This window comes from Coregonus clupeaformis, chromosome 7 (assembly GCF_020615455.1).
Source record: "Coregonus clupeaformis isolate EN_2021a chromosome 7, ASM2061545v1, whole genome shotgun sequence".
Classification (NCBI taxonomy): domain Eukaryota; kingdom Metazoa; phylum Chordata; class Actinopteri; order Salmoniformes; family Salmonidae; genus Coregonus; species Coregonus clupeaformis.
This window is the reverse complement of record NC_059198.1, coordinates 11,611,895-11,635,422: the sequence shown is the minus strand read 5'-3', so window position 1 is coordinate 11,635,422 and position 23,528 is coordinate 11,611,895. Positions and strand designations below refer to the sequence as shown.

General features: G+C 47.3%; 1 protein-coding gene across 2 annotated transcripts in view; it reads right to left on the bottom strand.

The window, feature by feature from the left end:
- prex2 (phosphatidylinositol-3,4,5-trisphosphate-dependent Rac exchange factor 2) overlaps positions 1–23,528 on the bottom strand; it is a 232,533-nt gene that overhangs the window by 48,507 nt on the left and 160,498 nt on the right. For both annotated transcript variants that reach the window (XM_041880313.2, XM_045221164.1), the window contains exons 30-36: positions 19,307–19,435; positions 11,640–11,681; positions 10,813–10,910; positions 10,442–10,588; positions 7,618–7,720; positions 7,172–7,315; positions 6,006–6,120 (exon numbers count right to left, since the gene is read on the bottom strand). In XM_041880313.2, coding sequence (XP_041736247.1) covers positions 6,006–6,120; positions 7,172–7,315; positions 7,618–7,720; positions 10,442–10,588; positions 10,813–10,910; positions 11,640–11,681; positions 19,307–19,435 — 778 coding nt within the window. The remainder of the gene's footprint in view (positions 1–6,005; positions 6,121–7,171; positions 7,316–7,617; positions 7,721–10,441; positions 10,589–10,812; positions 10,911–11,639; positions 11,682–19,306; positions 19,436–23,528) is intronic.

The following is a 23,528-nucleotide window of genomic DNA, read 5'->3' as shown; positions in this document are numbered from 1 at the left end:
GAATCACGATTCACCATGTGGCAGTCCGACGGACAAATCGGGGTTTGGCGGATGCCAGGAGAACTCTACTTGCCCGAATGCATAGTGCCAACTGTAAAGTTTGGTGGAAGAGGAATAATGGTCTGGGGCTGTTTTTCATGGTTCGGGCTAGGCCCCTTAGTTCCAGTGAAGGGAAATCTTAACGCTACAGCTTACAATCACATTCTAGACGATTCTGTGCTTCCAGCTTTGTGGCAACAGTTTGGGGAAGGCCCTTTCCTGTTTTAGCATGACAATGCCCCGTGCACAAAGCGAGGTCCATACAGAAATGGTTTGTCGAGATCGGTGTGGAAGAACTTGACTGGCCTGCACAGAGCCCTGACCTCAACCCCATCCCTCTTTGGGATGAATTCGAACGCCGACTGTAAGCCAGGCCTAATCGCCCAACATCAGTGCCCGACTTCACTAATGCTTTTGTGGCTGAATGGAAGCAAGTCCCCGCAGCAATGTTCCAACATTTAGTGGAAAGCCTTCCCAGAAGAGTGGAGGCTGTTATTATAGCAAAGGGGGGACCAACTCCATATTAATGCCCATGATTTTGGAATGAGATTTTCGATGAGCAGGTGTCCACATACTTTTGGTCATGTAGCTTCCCAATTTTAGTGTACTTTTGGTTGTAAGAGTAAAGGAGAGAGTACAGAGAACTGACAGGAAACTGGTATGTAATAAAGAAGGCCAGCAGGTGGTTACACACACACACACACACACACACACACACACACACAAACACACACAGTATCAGTCTCCATAGTCCGGTGATATTTCCAGGGCTGAACATGAAGCTCCCTCTAAAGTCTGCTAACACACAGTCAATAAAACTAAGCACACAGACAGACACCACTAAAATGCCAATACTCTCATTCATTACAAGAGGGTACAATAACCCCTGAAAAACCCAGTGGATAATGTTATTACACAGAGAGAAAGAGAGAGAGAGCGAGAGACAGACATTTGAAAAGGTCAAGCCAACAGAGAATGATGGAAAATGACTCAGGTCTATTGCGTTTCTGTAGCTGACGTAAAAACCAACAATGTTTATCTAAAATATGAGGCAATAGATCATCATGTAAAGATGGCCGTTTCTCCTCTTTTGCCCGCTGCACTCCCTCCATCACGCTGCAACTAAAACGTAAAAAACGTACCGCTGACTGCGACATGAGAGGTATTAGGGCGGGATGTGGCACACATGGCAGACACACAGACACACACACATGGCAGACACACAGACACACACACATGGCAGACACACAGACACACACACATGGCAGACACACAGACACACACACATGGCAGACACACAGACACACACACATGGCAGACACACAGACACACACACATGGCAGACACACAGACACACACACATGGCAGACACACAGACACACACACATGGCAGACACACAGACACACACACAAACACATGCACAAATGGCAGATGCCGGTTTCTAAATCATGCGTTGCCAAGGCAGATTCTCTCTTCATACCACCATTTTTGCATTCCAAATGGCACCCTATTCCCTATATAGTGCATTACTTTTGACCAATAGGGGGCCATTTGGGAAGCATTCAATGAGTTTGATCTTGGGCCCTACGTAGTTCTGTGACTAATTAACTGCAGTATCAAGAACAGATGTTTACTTCATGCCTGATATGAACACGTACATAGCCGAACAGACTGGCTCTCAGGTATTGGGGAACAGAATGGGAAAGGGAATGCACTTTGGAAGACAAATTAATGAATTTTGGAAGACACATGAAAACGTTGTAACCCATTATTTCCATTGACTGAGATCTAATCTGACTACGTTATATGCTCTACATGATCTAATCTGACTACATTATCAGATCTTAATATGATCTAATGTTTATCATGACTGCAACACTCTAAATGTGGTGAGGATCTCTCAGATGGTATCTATGTGTTTCATGTGAGGAGTGATTTTTTTGGGCCCTTTATCTACTACCGCAGAGTCCAATGAACTTGTGGACACCATTTTTATGTCTCTGCGTGCAGTTTGAAGGAAGTTGCTAACTAGCGTTAGCGCAATTGCTAAATAGCGTAAGCACAATGAATTGAAGTCTATGGTAACTGCTAGCCTGCTAGTTCAGTTGAAGTCCAAAGTTTACATACACCTTAGCCAAATACATTTAAACTCAGTTTTTCACAATTCCTGACATTTAAATCCAAGTAAAAAATTCCCTGTCATAGGTCAGTTAGGATCACCACTTTATTTTAAGAATGTGAAATGTCAAAATAATACTAGAGAGAATGATTTATTTCAGCTTTTATTTCTTTCATCACATTCCCAGTGGGTCAGAAGTTTACATACACTCAATTAGTATTTGGTAGCATTGCCTTTAAATTGTTTAACTTGGGTCAAACGTTTCGGGTAGCCTTCCACAAGCTTCCCACAATAGGTTGGGTGAATTTTGGCCCATTCCTCCTGACAGAGCTGGTGTAACTGAGTCAGGTTTATAGGCCTCCAAATTGCACACCCCAACCGTCAAGCACGGGGGTGGCAGCATCATGCTGTGGGGGTGCTTTGCTGCAGGAGGGACTGGTGCACTTCACAAAATAGATGGCATCAGGAAGGAAAATGATGTGGATATATTGAAGCAACATCTCAAGACGTCAGTCAGGAAGTTAAATCTTGGTTGCAAATGGGTCTTCCAAATGGACAAAGACCCCAAGCATACTTCCAAAGTTGTGGCAAAATGGCTTAAGGACAACAAAGTCAAGGTATTGGAGTGGCCATCACAAAGCCCTGACCACAATCCTATAGAACATTTGTGGGCAGAACTGAAAAAGCGGTGTTCTTCGGCTTGCAAGTGCCCCCTTTTTCCTCCAAACATAACGATGGTCATTATGGCCAAACAGTTCTATTTGTTTTTCATCAGACCAGAGGACATTTCTCCAAAAAGTACGATCTTTGTCCCCATGTGCAGTTGCAATCCGTAGTCTGGCTTTTTTATGGCGGTTTTGGAGCAGTGGCTTCTTCCTTGCTGAGTGGCCTTTCAGGTTATGTCGATATAGGACTCGTTTTACTGTGGATATTGATACTTTGTACCTGTTTCCTCCAGCATCTTCACAAGGTCCTTTGCTGTTGTTCTGGGATTGATTTGCACTTTTCGCACCAAAGTACGTTCATCTCTAGGACACAGAATGTGTTTCCTTCCTGAGCGGGATGACGGCTGCATGGTCCCATGGTGTTTATACTTGCATACTATTGTTTGTACAGATGAACGTGGTACCTTCAGGCATTTGGAAATTGCTCCCAAGGATGAACCAGACTTGTGGAGGTCTAGGCTGATTTCTTTTGATTTTCCCATGATGTCAAGCAAAGAGGCACTGAGTTTGAAGGTAGGCCTTGAATACATCCACAGGTACACCTCCAATTGACTCAAATGATGTCAATTAGCCTACCAGAAGCTTCTAAAGCCATGACATCATTTTCTGGAATTTTCCAAGCTGTTTAAAGGCACAGTCAACTTAGTGTATGTAAACTTCTGACCCACTGGAATTGTGATACTGTAAATTATAAGTGAAATAATTTGTCTGTAAACAATTGTTGGAAAAATTACTTGTGTCATGCACCGACTTGCCAAAACTATAGTTTGTTAACAAGACATTTGTGGAGTGGTTGAAAAAACGAGTTTTAATGACTCCAACCTAAGTGTATGTAAACTTCCGACTTCAACTGTAAATACTATAGACTTCCAGTCATTGCGCTAATGCTAGTTAGCATTGGCTTGCGAAACTACGTCTAACTTCCATCATACTGGATGCAGAGACATAAAAATGGTATCCATGCGTTCATTTGACTCTGGGGAACTAGATAAAGGGCTTCATTGACAAAATCTCGAAGGATCACTTTAATGTAAGGAGTAGACTAATCTGGTCCTAGATATGTGGTTAGGGGCAACCTCTACCTCAAGCTTTTATTGGCCGTCTCTACTGCTAGAACTGAGAGTAGCCTAGTGTCCAGATAGGGAACTAAGCTATCACACTTATGGCACAATTCCATACAGGATTTACACCAACATTTTACCCAAAAGGCTCAGACTTTTCTGTTTCCATCAATGCGGGCCAGCACCTGTGTCTCACTTGGGGCCAAAGCCAGGCCACTGGTACTTTTCAGCTGGCATTTACACAACAAGTGTGGACTTTATTAGTTTCTCACAAAGCAACTGTCTTGATTACGCCGAGATTGTTGATTCTGCTCTTCACAAATCCTCACTCTCAGCCTTAGCTACGGAAACACAATTTCCCTAGTATAGCAAAAGGGTGTATACACTAGTGTAACACTGGTGTTACAGTCCGAAAGCAGAATAATATTCTCTCGGTTTTCACTGCTTTGTGAGACAGCCACACATCTCCTATACTCTAAGCAATGGTGCAACCAGCTTCCCCCTGAAGCTAGGACAGCAGAGTCTCTTGCCCATCTTCCGAAAACATCTGAAACCCTGCCTCTTCAAAGAGTATCTTAAATAATCCCACATCACACCCCCCTCGCCCCCCCGGTAAAAAAACAACAACAAAAAAGCATTTTGTGAACTAACACTCACACTTTTCCCCCTTACTAGCACAGACTTTGCTGATAGCTACTTTATTGAGGAAAGATGTACTTACTATGACAGATATGTGATTGTCCCACAAAACTATCTTAAGATGAATGCACTAACTGGAAGTCACTCTGGATAAGATGTAAATGTAAATCTTATCTGGACTAACAGAAACTGATAGGAGACCATTTGCCAAAGCTGCTTTTTACCCCTTAATTAACAATAATAGAACTGATTTCAACACTGATCCTCTCAATATTCCCACTGTGTCTGTCTGGCGGTGCCCTCAGGGCTACTCTGATCATCTCCCTATCATCAAAGACGATAAGACGAAGAGCCTTGGCAAGACACAGATCGCTTACCCCTCCTAACAGACAGACACACATTGAAGAACTAAAACGTTAGTTTTCCCACATCTTCTGAAATCTCACTTCTTTTGCTTTAATATAAACAGCCATTGATATTTAGCCCTCATATCACAGAGATATGACAGTACTTCATGGGTCACCCAGATGGGGGGTAGAGAGATAGAGATGGGAAAGATGTATTAAAACACTCCACGGCTGCTTCCCAAATGGCACCTTATTCCCTTTATAATGCTCTACTTTTGACCAGGACACATAAGGCTCTGGTCAAAAGTACTGCACTATATAGTCACACCCCCAGATTTCCAATTCTCACAGATGTTCGGAATCTTATTGAAACCCTGTATATCATTTCCATTTCATTATTTCAATGGGGGTGGGTAGCCAATCAGGGCAGGGTCCCAGGTGTGTGTGCCAATGGGGCGTGAGGAAACCGAGTCCATCCGGCTCTGCAGTGGTACTCCATCACCATCATCGTGCTGACACGCTGGGTGCTTTCAGCCAATCAAGGTGCTGGCCTGCTGTGCTGTTCTCGATCAATCACAGCACAGTTCCGCTGTGCCTATTCAGCCAATCACCTTTCTGGCCTGCTGTGTGTTCTGGGTGGCAGCCAGGTGCCAGAATGTGTGTGTGTGTGTGTGTGTGTGTGTGTGTGTGTGTGTGTGTGTGTGTGTGTGTGTGTGTGTGTGTGTGTGTGTGTGTGCGCATGAGTGTGTGTGTATGAGTATGTGTGTGTGCGTACGCGCAAGCATGTGTGTGTGTGCTGGAATGGGATGTTGTGTCAAAGTATATTAGACAACATGCAGAGAGCAGCTCTAATGTCTCTGCTGTTTCTCCTTCAGGACAGAAACAGAACATACACAACCACACACACAGAGGAACAGAACACTGGGCAGACAGGAAGGAAGTAAAACTATAGAAGTCATATCAATCATATCAGCCTGTCAATGGGAGACGTCGGGAGAAGTCTTTCGCAAAGGGTGGAGACCAGAGAACGTGCGTATGTGTGTGTGTGTGTGTGTGTGTACTAGCAGTCCATACCTCAGTCTCTTGTAGTACTGTTTGACTTTGTCCAGCGAGGCAGAGTTGATCTGAGCTTGGTATTCCTCTACAGACACACTATCCCTGTAGTAATACCCTTCCATACTCTCCAGAGCTACAGACAGACAGTACAGAGAAAGAGGAGAGAGGGGGAGAGGAGAGAGAGAGAGAGAGAGAGAGAGAGAGAGAGAGAGAGAGAGAGAGAGAGAGAGAGAGAGAGAGAGAGAGAGAGAGGAGAGCGAGAGAGAGAGAGAGGGGGAGGAGGAGAGAGAGCGAGAGAGGAGAGAGAGAGAGATGAGAGAGGGAGAGAGGAGAAAGAGAGAGAGAGAGAGAGAGAGGAGAGAGAGGAGAAAGAGAGGAGAGAGGGGGGGAGGAGACAGAGTGAGAGAGAGAAGAGAGGGGGAGGAGAGAGAGATAGAGGAGAGAGGGGGAGAGGAGACAGAGTGAGAGAGAGAAGAGAGGGGGGGAGAGAGAGATAGAGGAGAGAGGGGGAGAGGAGACAGAGAGGAGAGAGTGGGAGAGGAGACAGAGTGAGAGAGAGAAGAGAGGGGAGGAGAGAGATAGAGGAGAGAGGGGGAGAGGAGACAGAGTGAGAGAGAGAGAAGAGAGGGGGAGGAGAGAGAGATAGAGGAGAGAGGGGGAGAGGAGACAGAGAGGAGAGAGGGGGAGAGGAGACAGAGAGGAGAGAGGGGGAGAGGAGAGAGTGAGAGAGAGAAGAGAGGGGGAGGAGATAGAGATAGAGGAGAGAGGGGGAGAGGAGACAGAGAGAGAGAGTGGAGAGAGAGAGCAAGGAGTGAGGGGGTGAGGAGAGAGGGGGAGAGGAGAGAGGGGAAGAGAGAGACGTGTTACTGCAGAGATACAGCACTCTAGTTTTACTGTCACATGCACAGGATCCAGCAGGTGTAAAACAGTACAGTGAAATGCCTAACTTGCGAGCTCCTTCCCAATCATGCACAATAGAGGTAGTAATATAGATAAGAAATAAAACATATGTGAAATGCTAGAGAAGAAGAAAGACAAATAATTACGAGAATGCACTTATATATCAGTTCCCCCCTTCCATGTAATGGTCTTCATCATGATAAAAGGCAAAACTGATCCTAGATCAGCGTTCCTTCACTGAGTGTCATTATGATAATAGCCCTGTTGGCCAAGCTGTGTCTTACCCTGGGTGAATAGGACAGGGTAGATCTTGAATCCTCCTCCGTTCCGGAGGCGCTGGGGTAGCTGGGAGAAGTAGAACGTCTCCAGGTAGAAACAGACCTTCAGGGCCTGGCGGGTCCCCTCCACAGCATACGACATGGGCATGTCTGGGAGAGAGAGACAACAAGGGTATACGGCCATACATAGACTGCGTCACAAATGCAATCCTATTCCCTTTATATGGGCAATAGGTACCATTTGGGGCGTAGTCATAAAGATGGGAACATAACAAGTATGAACAACATGTTATATACAGCAGGGAACACAACAAGCCAAATGGGATTGAATGAAGCTGAGCTGAATGTAATTGAAATGAATTGAATTTACAGTCTTCTAAATGAATTGAGTAGGGACCGGGGTCCTATAGATTTACAGTATGTAGTGCAGTATCGTGTCTCTCCATACATACTTGCAACCAGTGGTTCTCCTTCAAACTGTCGGAAGTAGAAGGTGACTTTCTCCAAGTCAATCAGAGCTACCTGAGTATCCTCCAACATGGCCTGCTCATCAGTCTGTAGAGGGAAACACAATCAATCAGTCAGTCAATCCTCCAACATGGCCTCCCATCAGTCTGTAGAGGGAAACACAATCAATCAGTCAGTCAATCCTCCAACATGGCCTCCCATCAGTCTGTAGAGGGAAACACAATCAATCAGTCAGTCAATCCTCCAACATGGCCTCCCATCAGTCTGTAGAGGGAAACACAATCAATCAGTCAGTCAATCCTCCAACATGGCCTCCCATCAGTCTGTAGAGGGAAACACAATCAATCAGTCAGTCAATCCTCCAACATGGCCTCCCATCAGTCTGTAGAGGGAAACACAATCAATCAGTCAGTCAACCCTCCAACATGGCCTCCCATCAGTCTGTAGAGGGAAACATAACCAATCAGTCAGTCAATCCTCCAACATGGCCTGCCCATCAGTCTGTAGAGGGAAACACAATCAATCAGTCAGTCAATCCTTCATCATGGCTTGCTCATCAGTCTGCACAGAGAAACACACAACAGTGTGTGTAAGATAATGTGTGTTTGAGACAGAGAAACACACAACAGTGTGTCAGTGTGTGAGAGAATGTGTGTCGCTTCCCTTCCCATTCCATTTTCCTCTCAGAAAAACAAGCAGCTTGTTTACCTGTTTGTGTGTGTTAAATATATACAGAAGGGATACGTGCATGGTGTGTGTGTCTGCTTCTTTTTCCAACATCCGTCTCAACATCCTCTCACACAAAGAACTAGCACATCTGCTCCCAGCCAGACACAGAGGAGAGGAACGCTTTGGTTAGTGGCTATCCGCTCCTCTCTCTCCTCTGTCACACTCCTCCTCTCTTGCTCTCCCTCTCTTTTCTATATATTTCCATCTCTCTCTCTCCCTCTTACTTCCCCCTCTCTCTCTCTCCCCCTTCCCTCTCTCTCTCTCGCCTCTCTCTCTCCTTCCCCCCTCTCTCTCTCTCTCTCCCTCCCCCTCTCTCCCTCCCCCTCTCTCTCTCTCCCCTCTCTCTCTCTCTCTCTCTCCCCCTCTCTCCTCCTCTCTCTCTCCCTCCCCCCTCTTTCCCCCCTCCCCCTCTCTTTCTACCCCTCCCCCTCTCTAATAAACAGTGTAGCCGTAGCATTATGTATCTATGGGTGAGGATGAAAGTGTTTCTAAAGACACATTAGGGATGCCCTGACTGACTGTCGTGTGAGAACAGAGAGCATGGCCGTCGCTGCCCAGGAACCAACCACTACCTTGAGCTGGTGTGCGTGGGCAGGTTTATCGAGAGCGGTTCGGCATGCACACACACACCACTGCCTTTCATGTTTGCTTGCACCTGCAGGTACAGTGCCTCTGCTTAGAGTTAAGATGTGGAAAGTAGAGAGAGGGGAAGGAGAGAGAGAGAGAGAGAGAGAGAGAGAGAGAGAGAGAGAGAGAGAGAGAGAGAGAGAGAGAGAGAGAGAGAGGAGAGAGAGGAGAGAGAGAGAGAGAGAGAGAGAGAGAGAGAGAGAGAGAGAGAGAGAGAGAGAGAAGTGTTCCTCTTAGCCTACACACACTTCTTAACCTCCACACAGACTCTCATCCAAAACACACTTAACACTGTCACTGACTCCAATCCAATCCTGTCTCAAATTAAATGGAGTTCAACTTCTGAAAAGCAGAAAATTCCAAATGCCTAGGCTCCACTTCTTTCACTTTAAATTACACTTCGGCTATCTCAACCATTCAGTCAGTGTATAAATAATGATTATAAAATATCACTGGGAAACATAATTGCTTTCTGAATGATATTATCCCTTTCAGGCCAGGGGGCAAAACTCTTCATCCTCCTCTGTTTTCTAAGTGGGTGAAGTTACACTTTGAAATGAAAATTCTCTCTCTCTCTCTCTCTAACACAATGACAAACTGTAGTGCTCTAGTGCTCTTAAACAAAGTGCACTTATCAAGAATTGACTAAAACTACGAGTTCTGCAACTATCCTAATGTAGGTGTACGTGTGTTGGGAGTGACAGAGGTCAAATCTGCTCTATTATCGGTTATCCTGTACTGGACTGTACCAACACAGCAGTGCTAAACAGGGCTACAGAGCTACATATTGTGGGGTTGCAGAACCAAGGAGGTGCAGTATTGGGTGTAGGACACTAGGAGGGCCAAGCCAACTCCCCTCATTAAACAAGAGGACAAAGCTCCTCTGAGGACAGTCGCAGTACAATGACATGGCTGTTCACAACCACAATCAACCTAACGTCACTGTCTCACCCCTCTTCTGTCTCACCCCTCTTCTGGCGGACCAGTACACACGCAGGAACGCACGTACACACTCGTACTCACGCATGCACACACACACACACACACACACACACACACACACACACACACACACACACACACACACACACACATACACAATCAACCCAACTCCACTGCGGGCGGTCACATACACACAGGAGCACTAGGTTTGTTTGTGTCTTTGTTTTGGAGCTGATTTGGTGTGGAGATGAGATGAAGTGAGGCCACCAAGCATCTCCTCTGGTACAGAAATAACAGGGCTCTAGTGGCTGGCTTACAATATACTCTGCAGTATTCTAATCTAGTTTTGAATCAGGTGCCGTGCAGAGTATTTTAAATGATGTGGAATATTTGGGGGCAACATCTTAGCCTTTTTTGTGTTGCAAAACAATCATATTTAGCCTCAATATACAATGAGTGTGTCCAGGGGTGGTTGGTAGCTGCCTGCCTGCCTGTCTGCCAGTCACTCACCAGGTTGGGAGAGAGGAGGGACTGGAAGTGGAGAAGTAGCCCAGCGGAGGCTATCTGTTCCAGCCACCGTCGGCTTGCCTCCTGGGCCTCCTGAGGATCCTGGGGGTCCGGGGCCTCTGGATCTGCCTCCCTGCCCGATCCCTGGGTCTGGAGGGGGGGAAGGAGGGATGGTTAAAAGGTTAAGCTAGCTGTAGGGTTGCAAAATTCCAGTAACTTTCCCCAAATTCCCGGCGGATTCCGGACTTCCTGCTCATTGCCTCCTGATTCTGGGAATCTTCCAACTAGGATTTCTGGAAAATCTGGGAATTTTGGGAAAGTTACAGCAATTTTGAAACGCACACACACAGGCACACATGCACACACTCTGTTACCTGGTTGAGAACAGCCAGTAGGTGTTGGGAGAAGGCACACACAGCTGCTACCAGAGACTGACAGAACACCATATCTCTCCTCAACTGGATCTCTGAGTCTAGAGAGAGGGAAGGAGGGATGGAGGGGGAGGGAGGGAGGGAGAGGAGAGGGAGGGAGAGAGAGGAAGAGACAGAGATAGGGGAGGTGTGTGAGAGAAAATTAACTTGTTATCGATGCTGAACACAAATTACATTAACTCCTTGGGTCGGTCAAAACTTTTTCAAAGTTCAATGTTCAATTGTGATCAACGTTCAAGTCAGTTGGGCATTAAACATGAATCTGAAATACATGGAGTCAAAAGACAGGTGGGTCTCGAGCTGAAGATAATTGCCTGGCGCCATAATATCCTGAAAAATAGCCTGCAAGGAGAAGTTAAGCAATCCACTCATTTTAAAATGGGTTCAGAAATCTCCAATAGAATTCATAATGTGCTTCCTACACTCCACATTATTTTCTGTTCACTCCATAACCTTGAGAAATAGGGAGATATTCTGTGTTGTTAAGGGTGCTGTAATGGGATCATGAGGGACTTTGTCAAGACCCCAAAAAAATCCTGTAGGAATTTTAGGAGGACTTAGCTAGTGTCATAATTACTGTGTAGAGAGAGAGCTATGTGGATGTTCTGTAGTTTAGTCCCTATAATTCACTTTCACTCTTCTGTTTCATTGTAGATGTGTGTATTGAGGATACTGTGGTGTGTGTGTGTGTGTGTGTGTGTGTGTGTCTATCCCTATAAACTGTACATTGTTTTTACATCCAAGGCATTTAAGAGGAGAGGAAAACCAACCTGTGTACTGCAGTAGGACCAAGAGCAGTCGTGTCTTCACCTCTGAAATAGTGAAGGACAAACCAAGGTTAGACTCCCATGGAGACTTCCTGATACTTTGGTTCTTCTGACCCATAAAACCTGATAGGATGGCTCCCACCAACCACCCCATTATTTCTAGATAGTAGAGACTTAACATCATAACTGAACCACAAAGATAACATGAATCTGTGTGTGTTTATAGTCATATCAAAGCCCCAGTGGTATTAATGGAACAGTAAAAACCTTGGCACCATGAGAGGTGAGAAAATCACCATGAGAGGTTAGGCTATTGTAAACAAGCCAAGCTGTAGTATGCTATTACACTGCTTATTTCTACTCTCCTCTCACACACACAAAGTCACACAAAGTCACACACACACACACACACACACACACACACACACACTAAGTCACACACAAAGTCATCTGATCAGGGATTAAGGCACAAACATGCGCACTTAATTCACACAAAACACACACACTCCAACATAAATAAATAGTGTCAGGATGTTGGATTAATATACAGTGCCTTCAGAAAGTATTCACACCCCTTGACATTTTCCATATTTTGTTGTGTTACAGCCTGACAATTTTTTTTATAATTGGTCACTGGCCTACACACAATACCACATCATGTCAAAGTCAAATTATTATTACATTTTTTTAAACAAATTAATTAAAAATGAAAAGCTGAAATGTCTTGAGTCAATAAGTATTCAACCCCTTTGTTACGGCAAGCCTAGTTAAGTTAAAATGTACTTAACAAGTTACATAAATTGCATGGACTCCCTCTGTGTGCAATAATTGTGTTTAACATGATTTCACCATGAGGCCAATGATGACTTTAATGGCTGTGATAGAAAACTAAGGATGGATCACAACATTGTAGTTCCTCCACAATACTAACCTAATTGACAGAGTGGAAAAAAGGAAGCATGTACAGAATAAGAATATTCAAAAACATGCATCCTGTTTGCAACAAGGCACTAAAGTAATGTGGCAAAGCAATTCACTTTTTGTCCTGAATACAAATTCTTATGTTTGGGGCAAATCCATATGTTCAAGCATAGTGGTGGCTGCATCATGTTATGGATATGCTTGTAATCGTTAAGGACTGGGGAGTTTTTCAGGATAAAAAATAAACGGAATGGAGCTAAGCACAGGCAAAATCCTAGAGGAAAACCTGGTTCAGTCTGCTTTCCACCAGACACTGGGAGATGAATTCAACTTTCAGCAGGACAATAACCTAAAACACAAGGAAAAATCTACACTGGAGTTGCTTACCAAGAAGACAGTAAATGTTCCTGAGTGGCCGAGTTACAGTTTTGACTTAAATCTGCTTGAAAATCTATGGCAAGACTTGAAAATGGTTGTCTATCAATGATCACTCGGGCTCCCGAGTGGCGCAGTGGTCTAAGGCACTGCATCTCAGTGCTTGAGGCGTCACTAGACTCCCTGGTTCGATTCCAGGCTGTATCACAACCGGCCGTGATTGGGAGTCCCATAAGGCGGCGCACAATTGGCCCAGCGTCGTCCGGGTTTGGCCGGTGTAGGCCGTCATTGTAAATAAGAATTTGTTCTTAACTGACTTGCCTAGTTAAATAAAGGTAAAAATAAAAAAATAAAAATAAACAACCAATTTGACAGCGCTTGAAGAATTTTGAAAAGAATAATGGGCAAATATTGTACAATCCAGGTGGGGAAAGCTCTTACAGACTTACCCAGAAAGACTCACAACTATAATCACTGCCAAAAGTGATTCTAACATGTATTGACTCAGGGGTGTGAATACTTATGTAAATGAATATTTCTGTGTTTCATTTTCAATAAATGTGCAAACATTTCTAAAAACATGTTTTCACTTTGTCATTATGGGTTATTGTTTGTAGATGGGTGAGAAATACAAAATATTGATTATATTTTGAATTCAGGCTGTAACAACAAAATGTGGAATAAGTCAAGGGGTATGCATACTTACTGACACTGCATTTGGGGTGCTAAGGACTAACCAGGGAAAGGCTTCTGCTCTATAACTCAGTTTTAGTGGTTTCATCTCAAACTGTTATGACCTTTATATTTATGCAACTGTTCTGTGTGTAGGCCAGAGTTGCTTTGGTTTCAGGCCAGACAGAACTACCTCCAGTTTTGTGTGTAGTAAATCAAGTGTGTAGTGCTTTTGTTGTCCAAGATGTGGTGTTCTGAGTTTTGATGTAGCTGGTGCGGTGTACTGAGTTTTGTTGCCCAAAGTATGGTGTTCTGAGTTTGTTGTATCTGGTGTGGTGTTCCGAGTTTTGTTGTATCTGGTGTGGTATTCCGAGTTTTGTTGTATCTGGTGTGGTGTTCTGAGTTTTGTTGTATCTTGTGTGGTGTTCTGAGTTTTGTTGTATCTGGTGTGGTGTTCTGAGTTTTGTTGTATCTGGTGTGGTGTTCTGAGTTTTGTTGTATCTGGTGTGGTGTTCTGAGTTTTGTTGTATCTGGTGTGGTGTTCTGAGTTTTGTTGTATCTGGTGTGGTGTTCTGAGTTTTGTTGTATCTGGTGTGGTGTTCTGAGTTTTGTTGTATCTGGTGTGGTGTTCTGAGTTTTGTTGTATCTGGTGTGGTGTTCTGAGTTTTGTTGTATCTGGTGTGGTGTTCTGAGTTTTGTTGTATCTGGTGTGGTGTTCTGAGTTTTGTTGTATCTGGTGTGGTGTTCTGAGTTTTGTTGTATCTGGTGTGTGTGCACCATATTCAGCACTAACCTTCCAACTTGGCTAATGTATGGATGAAGGCCTTTGTGTCCAATGTTCTGTGTGTACTGTATGGTACACTGCTTCGAGTTTGTACCTGTCACGGTTTCGGCCGAGACTGCTCCTCCTCCTGGTTCGGGCAGGCTTCGGCGTTCGCCGTCCCCGGAGTACTAGCTGCCACCGTTGAATGTTTCGTGGTGTGATTGCTTTGGTCTGTCTTGTACACCTGTGTCTGTTTGTGTTCTAATTACGTGTCCTATAAGTTCCCGGTTTTGCATTGGTTAGATTGTGTGTTGTTGTCTGCCTGTATTTCGGAGCTGCGTGTTGACGCTCTGTTTGTTTGTTTAGTGTTTACGCATGGTTTACGTATTCACTCGCCTCTGTTTGTTTCGAGGCCGTGTATTGTATTTTTGCACTTTTGACTAGTAAAGTCTGTTGGACGAAGCCTCTGTGTCCTGCGCCTGACTCCTCCACCACATCCACATCGGTTATTTCTGACAGAACAACACACCAACCATGGAGTCAGCAGGAGCAGCTGCGACACCCAAGTCGCTGGAGGAACGGATCAGCTATCAGGACACCATGATCCGGCAACTTGGGTCCGCCATGGACGAGGTGTCCAACACTCTGCGCCGGTTGGTTACTGGGGAGGTGCCCACGTCTTCTTACACCATCCCATCACCAACGGCCAGTCCTCCTCTCTCAGCACCGGAACCCAGGGGCATTCGGCTCTCGCTCCCGAGGGCATATGACGGTTCTGCAGCCGGGTGTCAGGGGGTTCCTCCTGCAGGTGGAACTTTACCTGGCTACCCTACACCCAGCGCCCTCGGGATACGAGGCGTCTCCGCCCTCATCTCCTGTCTATCCGGCAAGGCGTTGGAGTGGGCCAACGCCGAATGGAGGGAATAGACGCCGCTACCATCACCTACGCGGAGTTCTCCCGCCGCTTCAGGGCTGTCTTCGATCACCCACCTGAGGGAAAGGTGGCGGGGGAGCGTCTGTTCCACCTCCGACAGTGGAAGAGGAGCGCACAGGAGTTCGCCCTGGAGTTCCGGACTCTAGCGGCGGATGCGGGGTGGAATGAGAGGGCCCTCATCGACCATTACCGGTGTAGCCTACGAGAGGACGTTCGTCGTGAGCTGGCCTGCAGGGACACCAACCTATCCTTCGACCAGTTGGTGGACATCTCCATCCGTCTCGACACCCTGCTGGCTACCCGCGGACATCCCGAGTGGGGGTCGTCCATTCCACCCTCCAGCACCTCCGAGCCGATTCCCATGGAGCTCGGGGTTGCTGGCGCTAGAGAGAGGAGGAGAGAGAACCCGAGGGGGGCCATCCCCTGCACCAACTGTGGCCGTGGAGGACACACCGCGGCCAGGTGCTGGGGAGGGTCTCCTGGGAGAGGGGACAACAGGTCACGCACTGGGGAGTCATTTCAGGTGAGTAGGCGCCCCACTTACCCAGAGCTCTCTGTTGGTCACATGAGTATTCCTGTGAGATTTCCACAGGTGGCACCTCATTCCCAGCATAAGGCGCTAGTAGATTCAGGCGCAGCTGGGAATTTTATTGATCAGACATTTTGTTATAGGTTAGGAATTCCCCTTCGGCCGGTAGAAGCCCCCTTTCCTGTCCACGCCCTAGACAGCCGGCCGTTGGGGTCCAAACAGGAGCGGCACTTCCGCGGAGCCGTGTGTATCCCCTGTCTCAAGAGGAGACTGCGGCTATGGAGACTTACATAGCCGAGTCCTTGGCACAGGGATACATACGGTCCTCCACTTCCCCGGTTTCCTCAAGTTTCTTCTTTGTGAAGAAGAAGGACGGGGGTTTGCGCCCGTGTATTGATTACCGTAGTCTCAATCAGATCACGGTTAAGTACAGTTACCCTCTTCCACTGATTGCGACTATGACAGAATCATTACGCGGAGCGCAGTTCTTCACAAAGTTGGATCTCAGGAGCGCGTACAATCTGGTGCGCATTAGGGAGGGGGGATGAATGGAAAACGGCATTTAGCACCACCTCGGGTCATTACGCAGTATCTCGTCATGCCATACGGGTTAATGAATGCTCCTTCAGTCTTCCAATCCTTTGTTGACGAGATTTTCCGGGACATGCATGGGCAGGGTGTGGTAGTGTACATCGACGACATCCTAGTGTACTCTTCTACACGAGCTGAGCATGTAGCCCTGGTGCGCCGAGTGTTGAGAAGACTGTTGGAGCATGACTTGTATGTCAAGGCAGAGAAATGCCTGTTCTTCCAGGAGTCCGTCTCCTTTTTGGGTTATCGGTTGTCCGCGTCTGGTGTGGAGATAGAGGTAGACCGTGTGTCGGCCGTGCGTAATTGGCAAACTCCAACCACTGTAAAAGAGGTGCAGCAGTTCTTGGGTTTTGCTAATTACTACCGGAGGTTTATCCGGGGCTTTGGACAGGTTGCAGCTCCCATTACGTCCCTGCTAAAGGGGGGTCCGGTTCGTTGCAGTGGTCAGCTGAGGCGGACAGGGCATTTGTCAAACTGAAGAACCTGTTCACCTCGGCCCCGGTGCTGGCGCATCGGATCCCTCTTTACCATTCCAAGTAGAGGTAGACGCGTCCGAGACCGGTATTGGGGCAGTCCTGTCACAACGGTCCGGCACGCACCTAAGCTCCGCCCTGTGCGTTCTACTCCAAGAAGCTCAGCTCGGGCGGAGCGCAATTGTGACGTTGGGGACAGGGAGCTGTTAGCTGTAGTCCAGGCCCTAAAGGTGTGGAGGCATTGGCTTGAGGGGGCTCAACACCCTTTCCTCATTCTGACTGATCACCGTAACCTGGAGTACATCCGGGCAGCTAGGAGATTGAACCCTCGTCAGGCTAGGTGGAACATGTTCCTGACCCGGTTTGTTTTTAAGATCACATACATCCCAGGGTCCCAGAACGGTAAGGCAGACGCCCCTGTCCCGGCGGTATGACACAGAGGAGAGGGCAAATTGAGCCTACTTCCATACTGCCGGAGTCTTGTCTGGTGGCTCCGGTGGTATGGGAGGTCGATGCGGAAATCGGCGCGGGCACTGCGTACCGACCCTACTCCCCGAGTGTCCTGTGGGGCGGACGTACGTTCCGCTCGAGGTTCGTGATCGTCTTATTTATTGGGCTCATACATCACCCTCCTCTGGACATCCAGGTATTGGCCGGACAGTGCACTGCCTTAGCGTGAAATACTGGTGGCCAACGTTAGCTAAGGATGTGAGGGTTTTATGTCTCCTCCTGCTCGGTGTGCGCCCAGTGTAAGGCGCCTAGACATTTGCCCAGGGTAAGTTACATCCCCTGCCCGTTCCACAATGACCATGGTCCCACCTCTCGGTGGATTTTGTAACCGACCTACCCCCTTCCCAGGTGAATACCACCATTTTGGTCGTTGTGGATCGGTTCTCCAAGGCCTGTCGTCTCCTCCCAATGCCGGGTCTCCCTACTGCCCTACAGACCGCCGAGGCCCTATTTACCCACGTGTTCCCGGCACTATGGGGTCCCCGAGGATATTGTGTCTGACCGAGGTCCCCAGTTCACCTCCAGAGTCTGGGGGCGTTCATGGAACGCTTAGGGGGTCTCGGTGAGCCTTACCTCGGGTACCACCCAGAGAGCAATGGGCAGGTTGAACGAGTCAACCAGGATGTGGGTAGGTTTCGAGGTCCTATTGCCGGGACCGGCCGGAGGAGTGGTCTAGGTATATCCCCTGGGCAGAGATGGCCCAGAACTCTCTCCGCCACTCCTCCACCAATTTAACACCTTTCCAGTGTGTTTTAGGGGTATCAGCCGGTCCTGGCACCGTGGCAGGAGCCAGATCGAGGCCCCTGCGATGGACGAGTGGATTCGGGCGCTCGGAGGAGACGTGGGACGCTGCCCATGTCCATCTGCAGCGGGCCATCCGTCAACAAAAGGCGAGCGCCGATCGCCACCGCAGTGAGGGACCGGTGTACGCACCGGGAGATCGAGTCTGGCTCTCGACTCGAAACCTGCCCCTCCGCCTGCCCTGCCGGAAGCTGGGTCGGCGGTTTGTGGGGCCCTTTAAAGTCCTGAGAAGATTGAACGAGGTGTGTTACAGGTTACAACTGCCTATTGAGTACAAGAATATTAACCCCTCGTTCCATGTGTCTCTTCTCAGGCCGGTGGTAGCTGGCCCACTCCAAGAAGATGAGATAGGAGAGACCCCTCCGCCCCCTTTGGACATCGAGGGGGCCCCGGCGTACAGGGTCCGGACCATCTTGGACTCGAGGCGCCGGATGAGTGGTCTCCAGTATCTCGTGGAGTGGGAGGGGTACGGTCCGGAGGAACGGTGCTGGGTGCCTAGGAGGGACATCCTAGATCCATCCCTCCTGACTGAGTTCCACCGTGGGCATCCCACGCGCCCGGGTCCGCGTCCTCCTGGCCATCCCCGAGGCCGGGGTCGGCGCACGTCAAGGGGGGGGTACTGTCACGGTTTCGGCCGAGACTGCTCCTCCTCCTGGTTCGGGCAGGCTTCGGCGTTCGCCGTCCCCGGAGTACTAGCTGCCACCGTTGAATGTTTCGTGGTGTGATTGCTTTGGTCTGTCTTGTACACCTGTGTCTGTTTGTGTTCTGATTACGTGTCCTATAAGTTCCCGGTTTTGTATTGGTTAGATTGTGTGTTGTTGTCTGCCTGTATTTCGGAGCTGCGTGTTGACGCTCTGTTTGTTTGTTTAGTGTTTACGCATGGTTTACGTATTCACTCGCCTCTGTTTGTTTCGAGGCCGTGTATTGTATTTTTGCACTTTTGACTAGTAAAGTCTGTTGGACGAAGCCTCTGTGTCCTGCGCCTGACTCCTCCACCACATCCACATCGGTTCATCTGACAGTACCTCTGTGGACTTTTACTGCAGATGGAGACATACTCATTACAGAGGCTTTTTCAAGGTCTCAGAGTGTGCATCTTACCTTCTACGAACTTGGCGATGGTGTGTGTGAGGGCCTGTACACTGCTGGGGAGGTTCCATGGGTCCTGCTTGATGTGGACACGGAGCTTCTTGGTACAGTTAACCCTAGGATCCATCTCCTGCTGGAACTCTGACAGACACAACACACCAACATGTTATAATCAGAGAACGGAAGGGTACTCAAACACGCTTCAGCCCAGCTTGATCAAATAGGGAATCAGGTTCTTGACTGAGGGACTTGATAATCCAAAAAACATTCCTTACCCCAGGACACTTCCAACAGGTGACTATCCAGGCAAATAAAATAAAAACAAAAGGAGCACTTGGTGTCTGCATAGATTTGAGCTTATTTCCAGGACAAACCGACAGGCTTATGTTTCAGCGTAGGACACCTTTATTCAGAGCCTAGTTGAAGTGTCCTTAAGTAAGGAATTCTTATTTGTATCATGTTCTGGTTATAATGCAGATCCCCTGGACATAGAGGATGAGTAGCCAAACAGATAAATCCGTATCCCGCATCATTTAGAAGAAAGAAGTGAGGGATCAAGGAATGATAGGAGAGGAGAGATTTTTTAAGACATGTTACTTTACTGTCCAAAATCATAGTCTGTTGCCTTGAGGGCATGGGTTTGCTGCCACTAAACTGAAATACTTTCTTGTGATCCACCTACTAAACAAAAAACATATTCTTAACTAGCCTTAGGCCACCACGCAGAAGTAACTAGTCAACTCATTATTTGGGATACACTGCCCACGTCCCCATTTTATCCCTCATGTGACTCTAAGCTAGGTGGCCAGACACAACATGAGAGGCTTTATAGTCCTTCAAAGCCTGGGAGACACAGGGAGACAAGAGGAATGGAGAATGAGTAGCCAAACACATCCTGCATTATTCATCAGAAAGAAGAGAGGGGTGAAGGGAGGAGAGGAAAGAGTTTCAGACAGATCTCATCATTTTACTCTTCAAACGTCCTAGCCGTGCTTCACACACAGACAGTCTTTATTAGGATAGTGAGAGAGAGAGAGAGAGAGACATTGCTTTGGCAATGTAAACATATTTTTCCCATGCCAATAAATCCCCTTAAATTGAGGTGAAATTGAATTGAGAGGGGGGGGCAGCAGATCAATCTAGGGTGTAAACACTGAGACACACACACACACACACACACACAGAGGGGTTAGATATAGTGTTTATTTTGGAGAGAGACGGGAGGTTGAATCTGTGATAACAGGATGGTGGTGAACTAGAGGCTTGTAGGGCATTTAGGGATTTGGTCTCCCTTGTGTGTGTAGTGTGTGGGGCTGTGAGTGTGTTTGGTGTGTGCGTTTGTGTTTCTTTTCTCTAGGAAGGAGGAATGCTCTGCCATTTACTGTGTTATCAACACACACTACGCCGGCGATACGCTTCATCGGATCAACATAACACACACACACAGACACACACACACACACGCACGCACACACACTCCTCCTAGATCAAATGCATCTGTGCTCACATGGTGCGAGAGACACAGATCAGAGGAGAGAGATGTAACGTGAAATGTGCAAAGTGTTTGGAGGGTTCTGATATCTAAACACACATAGGGGACCTAACCACCCCCCCCACACACACACACACACACACCAAGTCTAATAAAATATCCTCAAAGACACACAAAGACAACCAACTTTTTAGGAGAGAGTGGTAGAGGGGTATAACCTACAGATCAGGGCCAGATGTATCCAATGTCTCAGAGAAGGAGTGCTGATTTAGGATCAGTCTTGCCTTTTAGATAACAATGAATAACATTATATGGATGGGGGGACTGTTCCTAGATCAGCACTCCTACTCTGAAACGCTTGATACATATAGCCCCAGGCCACCACACAGGTTGGGGCTATGCCAGACTGATTCAATTCAATTTATTATTCACTACAGTCATTATTTGTGTCCCAAATGGCACCCTATTCCCTTTACAAATGCACTACCTCTGACAACATTTCTAGTCAAAAGTAGTGCACTACACAGGGAATAGCCTGCCATTTGGGACGTAGCCTTTGAAACCCACAAAACCTAACCTTTAGAAACCTTGGCCATGACATTTATACAGAAACAATAGATTTTCCTCCTTTTCATGAAAACAACTGTACACCATCTAATCTCTAGAATGTCCCGACTCAGCAATGGAGATTCATGATTCATAGCCAGAATATGAAAACTATAGTGGTTTATTGTCACTCCAGGAAACTGATAGGGTTAAATATAGCAACTTTTGTTCCAGCTACATTTCCTGTCCAGATTCAATTTTTATCTGAGAGTAAAGTTCTTCGGCCAGAACAGAAAACCTTCCTACACAATGAGATAAAACAAAAGAATTGACAGAAGCTGTTTAATGTTTCAGGCCAAGAAAAGTTATGCGTCACAAATGGCACCCTATTCCCTATATAGGGCCCTGGCCAGAAGTAGTTCATTATATAGGGAATAGGGTACCATTTGGGACCCACACAAGGTAAAGTCAAAACAAGCAGAAACTGAGCCCCAAAAATTTTACTTAACAGTATATTGTTATGATGTGATCTGACAACTGTGGCTATTATATAGGTACAGTAGGTCTGTATGGTGTCATCTTCACTGTTGGGTGATAAGCAGTACTCTACTAGAGCTGGGGCGGAATTGCAGTAAGCAGCAGGCCAGTGGCACGGTTTCCAGATATAAGGTGTTGCATAGAGAGAAGGGCAGGGTACAGAGGGATAGGAGAGGAACAGAGAGAAGGGAAGGGTACAGAGGGTTAGGAGAGGAACAGAGAGAAGGGAATGGTACAGGGGGTTAGGAGAGGAACAGAGAGAAGGGAAGGGTACAGAGGGATAGGAGAGGAACAGAGAGAAGGGCAGGGTACAGACGGATAGAAGAGGTACAGAGAGAAGGGCAGGGTACAGAGGGATAGGAGAGGAACAGAGAGAAGGGCAGGGTACAGAGGGATAGAAGAGGTACAGAGAGAAGGGAAGGGTACAGAGGGATTGGAGAGGAACAGAGAGAAGGGCAGGGTACAGAGGGTTAGGAGAGGAACAGAGAGAAGGGCAGGGTACAGAGGGTTAGGAGAGGAACAGAGAGAAGGGCAGGGTACAGACGGATAGAAGAGGTACAGAGAGAAGGGAAGGGTACAGAGGGTTAGGAGAGGAACAGAGAGAAGGGCAGGGTACAGGCGGATAGAAGAGGTACAGAGAGGAGGGAAGGGTACAGAGGGATAGGAGAGGTACAGAGAGAAGGGCAGGGTACAGAGGGTTAGGAGAGGAACAGAGAGAAGGGCAGGGTACAGAGGGTTAGGAGAGGAACAGAGAGAAGGGCAGGGTACAGACGGATAGAAGAGGTACAGAGAGAAGGGAAGGGTACAGAGGGATAGGAGAGGCACAGAGAGAAGGGAAGGGTACAGAGGGATTGGAGAGGAACAGAGAGAAGGGAAGGATGGAGGGAGGGAGAGAGCGAAAGAGGAGGGCACAGAGGGATTGTTATAGGAGAGATGAACAGAGGGATGGAGGGAGGGATGGAGGGTGGAGGGCATGCATGCAAGCCTGCGCACACACACACACACACACACACACACACACATACACACACAGGAAGCAGCAGCCCTGCGAGGGAGGCTGCAGTGTTTTCTGAGCAGGTCCTGTTTCCTCTCAAACTCTTTCTTTCTTTAGAGAGAAGGAGCAATGGAGGGAGGGATGGAGGGATGGATGGATTCTGGGTCTGGAGTCTCTCCAATGTTATCTTACTTCTCCAAGGTCCACTGTGCACCCGAGCAAGCCCTAATAAACACAGCTACACCCCAGCTAAAAACACTACAAAAACACTGCAAAACCGTACAAAAACAGCCCTTACAGGAAAAGGGAGGAGAAAAAAATCAATATACCACCATGCCAGAGAAAGGGATGCATGTGGAGAGGGAGGGGATGGAGGGAGGAGAAGAAAGGATGGAGTTTTTCCTCCCATTGAAAGGCAAACTTCCCCAGTGAGTTTTTTTTTTTTCTGGATTTCTTCCGTCGACCAAACCCATCTTGTTACAGTAGGCTAGGGTCTGGCCTATTTGGTTCTGAAAACTGTTGTGCATCCAAATCTCACAGATTCATAGGCTAAGTAGTGACAGTATGACCCGGCTGTATGTAAGAGACAACCCTCCGTCTTTACCGTGCAGTCCTCGTCAAAAGTAGTGCACTACAAAGTTAACAGGGTGCACACTGAAAGACAA